Source organism: Phalaenopsis equestris, unplaced genomic scaffold (assembly GCF_001263595.1).
Source record: "Phalaenopsis equestris unplaced genomic scaffold, ASM126359v1 Scaffold000002, whole genome shotgun sequence".
Classification (NCBI taxonomy): Eukaryota; Viridiplantae; Streptophyta; class Magnoliopsida; order Asparagales; family Orchidaceae; genus Phalaenopsis; species Phalaenopsis equestris.
In genome coordinates, this window is record NW_018164444.1 from 10,164,691 (window position 1) to 10,180,890 (window position 16,200).

The window sequence follows — 16,200 nt, forward strand, 5'->3', positions numbered from 1 at the left end:
TACCACATCATGAGGGCTAGATAGGACAAATTATTTCAATACTACCGACTATTTGGTAGAAGCAAAATGAAGAAATTTTTATTGCCAATAGTATTTATGTTTTATGTCCTCCCCACAGGACACACAATCTCCATAATGACACTCTATGATCTCTAATATTGTCTCTCCATGGTTCCTTACATCATTGAGCTCTTTACTTTTCGCACTTTGACTCCTAATTAGTTTTCTGATGCAAAAGATCATCGAATAATTGGATAAATAATAGTTTATTTTCTATATTTAGATTATCATCATTGTAACTTCCATTTTATTGAATTTTTAGTAGTTTGTAGATGTTTAGGAGTAGGTTATGAATTATTAAAATGTAGGTGCTTTCATACAAGACAAAGGCAAGTCAAGGTTGGATGTTAGTCATGTATGCAACTCCCAATTAATGTCTTTTAAGCAAAGAGCCTTGCATGGCATGCCCACCCTTGTATTTCCCATGAAATGAACATCTAAGGATGTTTTTTTCGAGCGCTTAACAACAACTCCAGTCCCTCACTATTTTAAGGGAGCCATGTTCCACAATACGAGGTGCCACATCAAATTGAAATCTATTGTGGAAAAAAGAAAGAGTTGCCACATCACCCCGCTTGGTTGCACAATGGGCCAATCACTTGTCTACTTGAATTTTTTCTTTTTCATATTCTGTGATGTTTAAAATGTTATAAATTTATTGTGATGAATGTCTTTTTTTTTTTTAAATTAAGTCAAAAAGTGTTTATTCTTAAAGTTCTTGCTTTGTGACTTTATTTTGAGGTTGATCACTTGGCTCTTCTCAATTACCCTTGGTTCTTTGGCGAGAATAAAGTTGTGTTTTCCCTGTGATTTTATCTCCATTAATATTCTTCACATCCCTACAATCATCAACATATACCTTCATTTCATCTTGATAATAAAGCCCACAATGTTCCACTTCTCAATTTTTGGTCATTTTCAAACTTTGTGTTGCTGCACTACTCTCTTACAAGCCATAACGCTTTTCTACTTTCTCTAACCACCTCCAACTCCTTAAGTCTCCACCTTACTTTAGAGCTCCCATTTTAGAGCCCATGCAAACCCTGGCCCCTCCCAAAATATCCATGTCCTTGGAAGTTCTTAGTTTCATCCTCTCCCTTCCACCATAACTTCTTAAACACCCACTGTCAATCAGGAATGATGGAAATTAGACAGCTAAAAAAAACAAAAAACAACATGGTACCAGAGTCAAATTTTTGTGCTACATCCGATAATCGTCAGAGGACCGTCAAGACTACCTTCCCGCCGACCTTCTTGCGGGACGGGAATGGAGGAACTATATCTTTATCTTGATTCTTGCTCGTCTGCTCGTCGTCTGATTATTTCTTCGCCTACGTCGTCTTCATTCTACTTTGTCTTCTTGTTTGACTCAATCAGTCTCGTCAGAGTCTCTCCTTCGTTCAAACTTTGGCAAAATCTAGATCTTCGGCTTCGTCCGCTTTGCTGGACAATAGTTTAGGTTTTCCGTTTCTTCCTCCCCTCAGTTTTTTTTATTTTGAAATTCTAGTAAGATTCGCACGGCACACTCAGCCTTCTAGTCATCTGATATGTTTTCCCTTCAAAAGCTTCGAGTTTTGCTTTCAAGATTTGATCTTTTTGGTTGGTTTACTCATATTTGGAGGCGAGAATAGAAATTTTTTTTTCCGGTATTCAGTGTATTTGTAGCGGAAGCATGCGGTGGCTGAGCCTTTCTGTTGACGTTTATTTGAAAGTTGTTTCCTTGAACCTGTACTGCCGTGTTATTTTATAGCTTCTTTTCCCGACTTTCTTCTCCTTCTCATATATTTTTTCCCTGCTACCGATCTAGGGGAACGAGGATTCTTTCCATGAAATCGAACTGAAGCGTTTCCCACTGGTTAAAAAAAAGGAAGCTTTTGCTTTTTTCTTCTTAGGAGCGATCTCTTTCGCAACAACTTTAGATATTCTGCACTTTCACTTCGGCTTCGTTCTCTTCTACTTTGCCTTCTTCGTCGCATTCAAGGATTGAAAGCTTCGACACTCCTTCGTAGACCCAAGACTTCGTCATCTTGGCTTTAGCATTTTTGGAGTGAAGATTTGGGAACAAATCGTCCTTGTCGTTGCAGGAAGAATCAATAGCATTTGGATCATATAACAGGACGCAGATCCTACATGTGGATTATGATTAATAGCATTTGGATCAGGATGCGGATCCTACTTATAGGCTATGAGATAGCATCTGAATCGTGTAACTGGATCCTATTTGTGGGCTATGATCAGTAGCATTTTGATCAAGATGAGGATCTTATTTGTAGGTTATGATCGATAGCATCTGGATAGTATAACTGGATCCTATTTGTGGGCTATGATCGGTAGCATTTGGATCAGGAAGCGGATCCTACTTGTAGGCTATGATCGATAGCATCTGGATTGTGTAACTGGATCCTATTTGTGAGTCATGATCGGTATAATTTGGATAAGTACGCAGAACCTACTTGTAGGCTATGATCGATACCATCTGGATCGTGTACCTAAATTTTAGGCTATGATTGATAGCATTTTGATCGTCTAACTGGATCTTATTTGTGGGCTATGATCGGTAGCATTTGGATCGTGTAACTGGAAGCGGATCATTCTTGTGGCTATGATTCAAATTTCTAGATGACAATGATAAAGGATTTCTTGTTTTTCTTTGCTCAAATCATGTTATGGTTCAGAAGTTATCTCTGAGACTTCGACATTCTCGGCTTTGACACTCACGACTTTAGGATTTTTTGGTCCCGACGGTGTTATTAGTTTATTGTTGGCAAATTGATGCTTCTTGATCAGTCAACATCAATTTGAGGGAGGATGTCAATCAGGAATGATAGAAATTAAGCAGCTAAAAAACAAAAACAAAAAAACAAAACTTTGACACCCACGTCCAATAGAAATAATTAAGCTGAAGCCTAATATATACATTCATAACATGAGCTTAAATAGGATATTACAATGTTTTATAAAGAAACACCCAAACTTCTTCAATATTCTTTTTTTTACGAATAGGACCCTAAATAAGGCAGTCAATCATTTGCTCTCGACACTCCCTCCTCAAGATGGGGCAAAAGATAACCACTAAGCCCATATTGTCACATACCCGAGACAGATCTAGTTAACCGAGTCCTTTAGTGAGGCAGTCAACCAGTTGCTCTCTAGTGGCTACATGACTTAGCTCCAGTAGCCCGTTCTTCGTCTTTTTCTTGATGAAGAATCTATCAATCTTATTTTAAATCAGTTATTATTTCTCAAGAAAATTTTAAATTTTGACTGGCTATTTTAACAATCACAAGCATCCGTTTCTCATGCTGTTTCATGCTTTGACAAAATTGCAACCATTTCTACTAGTAAATTTTAGATTTTTGATTTGAGTGTATCTTTTCATATGACAAGTGAGCACCAACTATTTCACCCTTGCATATCATATCTAACACGTATCGTTTATGTTTTAGTTCTCTTACTATTTATCAAGTACATCTTTTTGGCCTAAAGCCGCTAATCTCTACTAGTACAACAGTCATCGTGTCTTTCAGAGATTTTATAAGTTCCATAATTTCTATTAAGCTATTTTCTATTCATTATTTGAACAATAATTTGTAACTACGTGGCAATATTTTATCCTCTTATTGTGTATTTTAGGATGTTAACTCAAGGAAGACAATTGGTGGAGGTTTTGAAGATGCCTGTCTACTATTTTGCCACTGATGGTCCTACCGCTATTTTTTAAAACTACTCCATATCGTTACTAACATTGTGTTGGTCTTCTGTCTTTTATAGTACTTTGGGAATTATATATATTTTTTATCGTTGTTGCTCTCTAAGTTTATCTTTCTACCTACGAGTTTGGTAAAGCATTAACATGTTTAATTTCTTTCCTCTTGCGCTAGTCATCTAAACCTTCTTTCTGTTCTCATCATTGTGACGTTGAGGTTTGTAGTCTTAGTCTCATTATTTTGATATGTGGTCACATTCATTGATCATCACTTTGGTCTAATTGCTCAATTGTCATCAAAAGTCATTTATTTATTTCAATCATTTTACCAAAAAAGAAGAGGTTGTATATATTAAATCTAAACATTTCGCATTAACAATGATTTATAATTTATTCAATCTCAATTTTTTTTATTCTAACAAATATGTGATTCATCAAATGTCATGATATTACATTTCTCAATGAAATGGCATTTTTTTTATTACGCTTAAGTTATTTGGTTGTCTGCTTGACATATTTTGATCATATGTCATTCTCTAATTTGCACATTACTCATTTAAACTCACATTAATAAAGTATATCAATGTTTTGATTATTTTACCAGATGCTTTTACAGTTTCATTGATGTCAGTTTTAATGAGACGACGCCCTTCTTTTCTCTCCCCTGTTTTCTTCACCACTTGCGCCTCTTTCTCCCGAGGCTCCTATATACCTACTGTATATTTCATTACAATTTTTTTGTGAATGAACTTGACACCTTCCACAATTCATCCACATTTTGTCAGATTTGACTGAGCATCTACCTTGTAGAGAATTCTCTGATATTTGCTTATCAATTATTTTATGAAAAAATAAAAGATTAGCTACTGCTCATCTTATGCACTCTCATACATGTCAGTATTCGACAATTCAACCCCTGCTTATCATATATCATTCGTACATTTTTCTTGTTCATATATATAATCCTCTTTAGAAGCATGGTTGAGAAGATGCGTGCTCTACTCAGTCAGCATATATGGCATATGTGGGATTTGGTTGTCCTTTTTTAGGGCCAAACCAATTGGTGAGTTTTCGCAATCCAGTTTTACTCTTTGACAGTTTCATCGATCAGTACAATGCTCAGTTGGTTGCCAATGGATTCATACGAATTTATGGGATATATCATTTTGACGTTTACTTTTTATTTTTATTTTTATTTTTATTTGTTAACTTATGACATTACTATGGCAATTATGCTACATGTGCTGTACAATTAATCTTGCTTTTCATCCACTAATTAAAACTTATCGAAGTTGATTACCATTCCATATGGGATATGCAATGATTTCCTAAAAAAAAATTGATGCTCCTGTAACAATGCTAGAACTCAAATATAATTTTCTGGCTGATCTATCATTTTCCTTTTTATGTAACAAAGCTAGAACTCAAATAAGCACATGCGATCATGCATGGCTTTTGGCTTTATATTAGTAAGATAGTATTATTAGCTTTGGTAGGTGTATATAATATTCTCATTGTTGTGAATTTCTTTTTTTAATCATCCTATATGTCTATTTAAAGGCTCTTATATTCAATTAATGTGATAATCTTCTCTCTTTAACAAAATAATCATGGCAATTAATTCCGCACTAATTATCATTAGCTTCTGCTGCGATATTCTCTTCATTTTGTCTTTATCCTGGCTGCTATGTTAAGAGGGAAATTGCTGCTATTGCTGCATGTAATTTTGAGCTCTCAAGGCTTGTGATGTCACTGATTATGCTCACGCAATGAGTCTGTTTGATATGATTGTACCTCTGAACACAATGATTTTTAAATTATTTTTATAATTGTTCTATTTCATAACACAGTTATGATTTTGATGGTTTTGTCCTCCATTTGTAGCTGATTACCTCATCAATGCCGTCCGGTATTTGTTTGGCAGCAATCACAGTCAAAATTTATTGTTAATTGCTTCTTACATGATGATAAGATTAAAATGCTTTGCTTTAAAAAAGAAAAATAAATAAAAGAAAAAGAAAAGGAGAAAGGATAAGAATGCCATTTCATTTTGTTTTGTCTTTTATTCAGTAGATCTGGCGCCAGCACAAAATGGTTCTCAGTTTCACCATTGATGTATATTGTAATAAAAAACATACTAAGGATAAAATATTTTGATTTTTTTTTTTTTACTTTTTTAACTGAAAATAATTATTTATATGATAATTTCTCTTAAAAAAATATGCTATTTTGAAATTGTACTTTTTCTATGAATTTACGGTTTAGTTTATATTTTATGTATGCTTGTGATTATTTTTAGGTATAATTATAATATCAACATCACTGTACTGAGTATTAGTGTGTATTCATAGTACATAATTATTTATTTATACAATTATAAATCATGTGTGAAGTCAGACAAGATGCTTAAACTAATTTAGTAGACATGTTTAAATTGTCCCCATAATATTGAAGTGCACATTGAAGATTTAAAAAGTTAGGTCTATGAAGTTGCAAAATGAGTTTGTGAATTGTTATGTGAAAACAATGCAGAAGTGTAGAAATTCACACAACAACATTCAAATATTTATGCGATTCAGCATTAAGTTGATTCACCTACATCCACGAGGAGAGATATTCCAGTATCATCGGATGGGAGAAAGAAAAATGGTTTGGGGTTACAAATCGACACTTCTCCGCATGCAACTCTCATAAACCCTCAAGTTCCTTTTATAGAGGAAAACTAGGGCATACAAGTAAATAAATTCAAAAGATCAAATTATTTCTAATTAAAATAATACCATACGACACATCATTAATCAGCTAGCCTTGGGTTCATAACAACTAGTAGCCTGTTGGAGTAACCTAAGTTGGCTTCCCTCCGGTTAGTAGTTCCCACAACATGTATCTTTATGTATTTTCAATTATTATATCAAAGCACCTCCACATCTATCAATAGAATGTCCCAAGGAAACACGAGCCTCGTCTCCCCCTTCCTAATTCTCTTACTCATTTACTTATTCACTAGCATGAGGACAAATTTGAATCAACATTAAGAACTCTTTTACATGAACTTATTGTAGAGGTATAATAAGCTAATTTTGATTGCATGTTCATTGGCAAATGATCCAAATGAAAGCATGGCTTCTATTATGTATGTAACGTGATAGAAGCTCAGCTTTTCAATATTAAATATATTTATATATACAAATTTAACTATGGTGGAATTACTGAGAGTGGTTTATATAAATTGCTTTATCGGAGACTTAAGCTCAAATTCATCTTAATTAGCTGTTAATGAGAAGAATATGAGTATGCCAATTAATAACTAGTTGAGCACAAACAAAAATAATAAAATATATAAAGAAAGACTATATACTTTACAATAAGAGAAGTGCCCTTGTATATAGCACAAATTTTTTTCTTAAAATAATTTTGGTTGATTGAATTATTGCTCTAATATTGGGAGCCTGATTTGAAATTATCAGCAATATGGTGGGATATGATACAATCGATATATTGACTCGTGGTTGCAGAGCTTGATCGATGATGTAAAGAAAGAACACATGTGAAAGAAAGATCGATGATGTGAATTCACTCGTGGTTGCAGAGCTTGACTCGTGGTTGTAGAGCTTGATCATGGTTGCAGAGCTTGATCGGTTGGGGTTGACCTAAGTGGCTAGTGGTGGCTTTCTCATGAGAACTACTCCTCATGATGTGCAGTATAGCAGATAGAGGATGTTCACATCCTTCATTTACTTTGTACTCCATATTTTCACATTATATATATATGTATATATATTGTCAAAACTATTCCAACCAATGCTTTGCATCAAAACTCTCATTATTTGACTAAATTCTCAAAAAAATTGATTATGAAAAGTTGTAATTATTTATTTTGTATCTTAAAAAAATTTCTAATTTTCTTGAGTTATTTATTGTAATGTGTGTCAGTACGATCAGACAACATATGTGTGCAACTTGATGAACGGGGATGTTAGTGTAGCCATCGGAAAACTCATCCTTGCCTCTTACTTCTGATCTCACGACGTAAAATGAAGACGACATGGACTACTTAGTTAGCATCTTATTCTTATCAATCCCAATAATATGTATTTTTATTGCCTTCAGATTCTTTGAAATGAATCCCTTTTTTTCACATTCAATAAACAAAAACTGTATAGAAAATCAACATATCAAATATATATATATATATATATATATAAAGAAAGAATAGAATCCATGACATGATGAGAAGGCTTTATGAAAGTTATACGAAGGGACCAAAGTATGAAACAATGCAGTGTTAAAGAGAGGTAAAAAAGGTCAACTTGGTGGAATTCTGACCTTAAAATTCCACAAACAATACCCCTATAGCCGCACAAACCAAGCAGCCTCTCTCTCAATCTGACTCCTCCCTTTGAATCTTTTTATCTTCTTTTATTTTTTTTCTTCTTTTAGTTATTTTTATTTTCTTATTCCCAAAGCAAACTCCTCACATTTATTATTCCCATCCGCTTAGGAAATAAGCTAAGGAGAATGGTATTGCTATCTCTTTCGCTCCTTACCTTAATCCCTAAGTCTTTTAATAACCATTTCCTCTTAACCGCCCCGATCTTGTTACTAGTTCTTGGACTATTAAATGACATATTTGCCCTTCAATATGTTATAAGATTCAACATTTTTTTTTCTTATGATTTGAGTAAAGTGTCAAAATACTCCCCGATTATTTACAATGGTTTGGATTAAGATCCATCGGTTATCCTTTGGTCATTCTTCCGGCTCGGTCGGCAATTTCCGATTGGATAAATGTGTCTTCTGGTCTCCTATCTGCAAACCCTTCTTTGTGATACTTTCTTATTTCTGGACTGTTACACATTTTCTATACATAAATGTGACATGCATTCTACTGTAGCTTGAAATTATGTGTAATATGATATTTTATTAAAAAGTTTTTTACAACTATATCATCATCCATTTCACACAATTTCGTTGTAGATTTTGTTGAACATTGAAGTTGATAACACTAATGATCTGTTTGGGGCGGCTGCAACTTTTTTTAAAAATCGTTATTTTAGTTTGAAGATGTCAGATTACAACTTTTTGGTAGCCATCACACTTAGTAATGTCGGGTTACAAAATACAATTTTCCATCACAGTTTTTGAAAAAGCAAGCAAAACAAAACTTTATCAAATATTTAAGAATACAATACGACATCATGCCGCAACCGCACCTGCCCCAAACACAACCTAGAGTTTGTCGTCAAATTCAAATAATTTATGAGTACAACATTATATAATATATAGCTATTTTGGTTTTTTTCTCGAAAACAAAAGATCTAACATGCTGCCTTTTAGCTAGTATAATAATAATAAGAGAATTTATATAATACCACGCAATTCTTATATATTTGCATATATATAACATTTACATTTTACTTTTTTTTGTTTATATCATCGATAACTTTAATATCTCAAAATACATACATATATATATCACTATTTTAGCTTTTATAAATGAAATAATAGACCTTCTCCAATAAAGGTAAGATAGCTTACATGCAAAAATGAAAGCTTGGTTGTTATATATATAAATACATAAGAATTGAGTGGCTAGTATATAAATCTTCCTACTACTATTACTAATAATAATAATAATAATAATAATAATAATAATAATAATAATAATAATAATAATAATAATAATAATAATAATAATAATAATAATAATAATAATAATAATAATGAATTAGATAAAAACATTATATATAAATAAACTTGCTGAAACGACAAGTTGAACCTAAATATTATGTGAATTTATAATATAGCAAGTAAGACTATGTATATTATATATATAATGAGAAATGAGAATGTCAATACAAAATTTGACATGGCCTGCTGCGTATACTTGGAGTGCAAGAGACCACGGAACGGTATTCTCGTAATTTTAATGAACATTATGGCCATTTCTGTAAGTAAACAGCCGACCTCCCCGTTGAATTTATATATAGCGAAGAGCGGCGCGGCAGAGTTCGAAGTTTCAAACCTTCCACATTTGTCTCATCTCTTCTCAAATCTCCTAAAGGTTGGATCTTTCAATCTCTACTATAAAGAATCCCAATCCATTTCGTCATCTTCCTCCTCCTCCTCCTCCTCTGCTGGACATCCTTTTCTCGATCTCATCAGTGGAGGAAACAATCCGAGTTGTCTCAGCGGACGGATCTTCTTCAGGGATCGCGAACAGGGTTAGAAATCCTCAGATCGACATGTTTGCTGTTCAAAGTTCTAATCTTTCGGATGCAGTCTTCTCCCCTGATCAATTAGTGCGAGCCTTCAACAACTTCAAGAAGAGCGGCATGCCTTCCAGGTTCCTTATCTTCTCTGGAGATGCCTGGGTAGACTTTGCGCATCAGGTGTTCGACGAATTGAAGGCAGGATTTTTAGCCGGCAAGACGATATTTGAGGCAACCGTAGATCAAAAGTCATATCTTTTTGACTTCCTACGTTTGATCCGAATTGATTCAGAGACAGGAAGGCAGCATTTGATTGCTTGGATCGATGTTCATGGCCGCCATTTCTTTCCAAAAATTGCACTGGATGATAATAGCAACCTCCTCTTCAAGTCTTCTCCACAACTCCATCATCCTCTCGTGGCAAAGAAAGCTGATATCTATGAAGAGAACATGGAGGTCTCCTCCGACAGATGGCCGGGTGCGAAAATGCTGAGAGATGATGACAAGTTCTACAAAGTAGTGGAAAAATTGTTTCTTTCTGGCATCAAAAGATTCATTGTCAACACTCTGATTACCTCTATCAACCGATGCTCTCATTCAACCGTCGCTGGAAATTCTCGTCTTTTATCTTTCAAGGTTCATAAGAGCGCGACAATGGAATCTCGAGGCAATGCCAATGTGAAGTTTGGATGGTATGGCACATCTGCAGGTGATATTGCTGCAATTATGACTAATGGATTTAAGCAGTCAAACAGCAACAAGCTGGGGCTTGCTGCCCATGGTGTCGGCAATCATCTCTCACCGCCACATTTTCCTTACGGAAGGTAATCACATTGCTCAAATTTTCTCTTATTTGATCGGGATTCTGATGCGAAGTGTTTTATCTGAAAGAATAAAACTTGGTTCCAGTGCTCTGATGTCAGAAGCTGATGAAGATGGTGAGAGACATGTGATTCTTTGCCGAGTTATTATGGGGAATTCTGAGAAAGTAGAAGCGGGCTCTACGATGGACCATCCTAGTGATGAAAGGTTTGATAGCGGTGTTGATAATATTGAGAATCCAAAGTGGTTTGTAGTGTGGAATAGTCGCATGAACACCCACATTATTCCAGAATATATTGTGAGCTTCAAGTCTTCCGGTCATTCTCAAGGTATGCAAATGAATCTTGTAGATTGTTGTGAGTTATTTTGGTTCCTGCTTGATTTTTATGTTTCATCTCTCTCATTGTAGGGTGGAGAAGGCCAGTGGGTATGCAAAAGTTGTCTTCTGTGATGAATCTTCCATTTTGGAAACTGTTTGCAGAGATTGGAAAGTCATTGCCTGCCTCCAAAATGCATGCTTTGGAGATTTTTTACAACCAGTACAATGTAAATTCAATACTGTTCTTTTTTTTCCTTTTTTTATTGGGATAGCATGTTGTCAGTTACTTTTTCTTATTTATTATTTAGAAATGGAGTTTTTTGGAACTTTTTTGTGCGCTTTCAGGTGGGAAAGATCAGCAAAGAAATCTTCATCAGATACATGAGGTCCATTGCTGGGGATAAGCTACTGATCTCCTCGATTAAAAGTTTGAAGGGCTAGGTAAAAAAAATAACGAAAATGTAGATAAGCTATAGCTTTTTGGTGCTATTGAAACTTTTGTATCTTGGGATTTCTTCAGGTTTTAGATATCAGTTAGAATGAATACAGCTGTAGGCTTGTAGTTCATAAAATCTGTAAATTTTCGCGGGAAAAAAATTTCCACCCTTTGAAGAAGCTTCATTTCCTATCAAGCATGTATGGTGAATCATCTAATATCCGAGCGGCTGGTTTTGCTTTCACACATCATAGTTAAATTTTGAAGAAAGGAAACCAAAAGAGTGAGGTTTTCTTTGCTTCAAATTGTCTGCATAACCATCAATAATTTCAATTTGTTACAGGCCTTCTCTATTTGTAAATAGGATTTTATTTATGAGGAAATATTTTGAAAAAAAAAATCTTTGTGCAATCAAAAACAAAATAATCATGATTGTTTCATCAAACATAGTTTTTAATGAAATAATCTTCTCAATAAAGTAACAATTGATAACATATTTACCATATGATTAATTGTAATATGAAGACTCTCCTGGGGTGCAAAGAATTTTTCTCCCAAGAGTTGAATAATAGTAGCTAGCGTGCATGGAGGAAACGGTGGAATAGGTTTGTGTACGCCACCAAGTACAGAAGTACTTAAAGAAATAGACGTGAATTATATAGTCATGAGATCATGGTGAAGATTGGTAGCTATCATAAGAATCTGTGAAGATTTTATTGGCTCAATGACAATGGAAAAACTTGAGGGGCTTAAGTGCTGGATATTGACATATTTATACTAAAAATTTGGACAAGTTAATCCCATGATTGTATGATTTGGCTGTTGAAACCAAAAGTGTATGGGAAACACGTCCAAGGTATAGAACGTCACACTGGAAAGAGAGTATAGTAGAGAATAGTAGAGTATGTGTAACCCTTATTCATGATATGAACCATCTATTTATAGGAGTAGGTCTCAATCTTACAAGGTTACAGATCAGCCCCCTCACATTAGCTTTATATGGTGTCTTTTAGTGATTACAAAGATATTTGAATATAATAAGACTGTCAGATTGATTCAGTCAGTAAGAAGAGAGTCGATTGTTGTATTGTGGGGAAATCTCCTTATACATCGATCAAATGTTCTCTGCGCTAGCATGCAATCTGTTGATCGTCGATCCAATGTTCTCTTCCTTAGCATCCAATTCGTCGGTCGTCGATAGGCGCAGTCGACTGGTTATAAAATCAGTCGTCCCTTTCTTCTGAGTCGTCCTCTCAATTTGAGATTCATGCTTACATATTTTTTCGTATACATATTTAGTCCCCTGATTCTCTTGCTCATCGGAAGTTGTACAACACAAGGACAAGGGAATTTTTTTCTCGATATATGCAAATAAACACTATGTAAAAAATAATTAATCGATATTATTGCTCAATAATGAACTTTCCTAGATTTCAATGTCCTGGCGGCTATAAATAAGCCATGGGTCATTCAGACGATCGTTTTACTAGGCACCCATCAAAAATTGACTTTTCCGTCGGAGGGAAAGAAAAGCCCGTCGTGACTGTAGCGGGGGCAACGTTCCCTCGAGATGGTTAGGGCGAGGCGATGACCAGGGCGGAAACATCATTTCATCAACCGAAGGGTGGCTTTTCTTTTGTGGGTGAAAAACCAGAGAAGTATGGTGAGGGTGTTAAATTAGATATTGAATAGGTGGTCTAAATTGCACCTTGAATGGTTGTATTCTTTTTTCTTGATGCAGCTACGTAAATCCTGACAGTTGATTTTGTATCGATAGATACTGACGCCAACCTTGAGAATGACGTTGCATCACTGCAGGTAGTGCGGACATTGTGGAGAGGGATATTGCAAAATAGGGTGTTATTGAATAGAGGATGGCGGTGAATTTGTCTCTTGGTGGGGGCAAGAGTGTGAGTAGTTTTCAGTGATCACTTCTGTTATGATAAACACTAATCTAAAACTGTTTTGTAACATTACTATAAGTGAATAATAAGAACGTATGATAGGCCTTTCAAAGCGCGTTTTTTTTTGTTCTTTTAACATTTTTTTTATAGAGTTAGGTGGTGTTATGATTAATCAACTATCAATGTTTTAGATATTCAAAAAAAGACAAAACACGAAGCAAATGATGAATCTCAACTAAACCTTCAACGTTATCTCAAATGGTGCTAATTAACAAAAGTTGCACTCTTTTAAGATTCTGAGATTGTTTGTTCTGACCTAAATTTTCACACTTTAGAGTTTTACATGATTTCTAAATAAATTGTAGGATTTAAACAACAAATAACTTCTCTCTCAAATATGTAAAGCCAAACCATAAATAGTTTAGATGTCACTAAGGTTTCATCGTTATCTTCAACATCTCCTACATTTCATTCCTTTGAGTTCCAAAAAATAACTATTTCATATTAAGCCTTTCCCAATTGATTTTCTCACAATCAATTGTGGAAAATAAACTTTGAATTCTTGAAGACATAACCCTAACCTCAATCGAGAGTTTTCTTAAGTGATTTCATTCGTTTGAGATATAATTAACTATAGGGGCTCACACATATAGGTAATTGGTAACCCAAATAATTGAAACTCTATCTAATATTTGAATTAGATATGAGAAATATATGTCAGTATTGTCACAAACCATACAAATACTCTAAATCTATTCATTTGAATAATTGAACCCATTAGTGGTTATTCCAAATTATAGAGAGCTTAGAATCCTAGTCCATTGTTACACAAGCAAGGTAAGTGTTCATGTTAGTTGCATGCATAATGTAGAGTGTGGGAGACATTTTTAGTTGGGAGGAGATCAATCGTGAAGTGATAGATTAATAGAGTCCTTATGAAATATAATTGGGTGCTAGGTAGCTATTATATTTATGATGGATTGTTGCATATGGTTCCCATATTATTGTTGGATTGGTTGCACTAGAGGCAAGCTTTATAGGAAGTTTTATCAATGCCCATTAGGAAACCTTGGAACTTCCTACATGGATTGAACAACATATTTGATGACATGAGGACAATCAAGAGTATTTGAAAGTCTTGAGAAAATCTTAGATGTTATCGATATAAAACCAAAGTAAAAATGTTGGTGCTAAAAAAAGTTGAGGTTAAGAGGAACTAAGATGGATCTTGGGATGATGCTCGAGAATTGAACTAGCATCAAGAGGAAAACAATTGAGAATCAAATGATTAGAACAATCCCTCAAAGACATTTGAATTTGGAATATGAGAGCCATGTTATGAAAAACAACGACAATAAAGCAAAAAATATGAGAGTCGTGCATAAAAAACATCAGAGCGACACATAAATTTACGTGGTTTGACAAATTTGCCTACGTCCACATAGCTGCAGAGGATATTTTTTCTTCGAGGAATTAAACCGTCGAGCGTCTCGACGTTTACAAGAATAATCTTTATTTTCTTCTCTTCTTTTCTCTCTCTCTTCCTCTCATTCTCTTAGCTCTCAAGAGGACTTAACCTGGTCTTGCTTGGCTTGGCTTTTGCTTTTGGCTTGACTCTCTTATGGCAAGTCATAAGAAACTATTTATAGAAACCAAGATAGCGGTAGGTGAAAGTAGGTCAGCAGTAGAAGAGCGTGGGTGGGAAGGTAGATGAGCGGTAGGTGAAATTTTTAATTAGGAGACTAATTAAATTGTGGTGGACCTTGTCTCCACATTACCCAACAAGCCACAAAATAACATTGATCACTTAGTGAAAATGAATTTGGAGCCTTCTGCCAAAATATATTGATATCTCAAGCATGAACTCTTATTAACTTTAGGGACATTAACATAAATAGCACCAAACTCTTATGTATTCATACATCTAACAATTAAATCTTACTTTTTTAACAATTATAGTATCAAAATCTTTCATATCACATAAAAATACCACTATTTTTACAATTAAAAATTAAAATATACCTTTTTTTCATGCATAAATAACAAATTGAAAATTAAGTATTATATATGAAAATACATTAAAAAAAAAATGAGTGGTACAGTCCCTCTTAATTATTTGAGGCGAAACATACAGGTGCATTGCCACCGTATTTATAGCTACGATGATGTTTAACACAATCTCAGTGCCCCTCGGGGCTTTGCCTACAAGTACATTACTTGAAAAGTGAAAGCATAGATACAAAAATGAAAATATTTACAAGGACTAAAATAAGTTGCATTTCGAATTCTATTAATATATTTTATTTGTGGTTTTAATTAAAGGTGTGTTGGGTATTGAAAAATTGTATAATCATGATAATGCCACATTTGCTTTAATAATAATAATAATCTTATTATCCCATTTAGCTGTAGCAACTTGCATGTGATTGCAAAAATAATTGTTAAATTATTGCAGGTCAAATAAAATTTTCAAAACCAATATGAATATTATAATCTTTTGTCTTTTTAAAATGTCAATAACTTTCTTGCAAATATGACTAAAAAATAACCCCAATATCTTAAGAAAAACTGAGGAGATTAACTCAGAAACAAATAACAGATTCTGTTGAGAGCTCCATTGCAGAGTTCAGGCCCAAGTATTAATAGAGAAGTTATGGGAACGATGGAACCTGTGATTACATAGGATTTTCTTGAAAACGAATCAATCCTAAGGATTCATTGGGTAGGATGGCGAAATGAAC

At 34.3% G+C, this 16,200-nt stretch overlaps 1 protein-coding gene across 1 annotated transcript; it reads left to right on the forward strand.

Annotated features, from left to right (window-relative positions):
• The first annotated feature begins 9,784 nt into the window (after positions 1 to 9,784).
• Positions 9,785 to 11,740, forward strand: LOC110025487 (probable inactive poly [ADP-ribose] polymerase SRO3). The gene is made up of 4 exons (XM_020725997.1): positions 9,785 to 10,802; positions 10,888 to 11,129; positions 11,210 to 11,346; positions 11,465 to 11,740. Exons 1-4 carry the CDS (start codon positions 10,012 to 10,014, stop codon positions 11,558 to 11,560), a joined length of 1,266 nt encoding a protein of 421 aa, XP_020581656.1. The 5' UTR covers positions 9,785 to 10,011; the 3' UTR covers positions 11,561 to 11,740.
• The last annotated feature ends 4,460 nt before the right edge of the window (positions 11,741 to 16,200 follow it).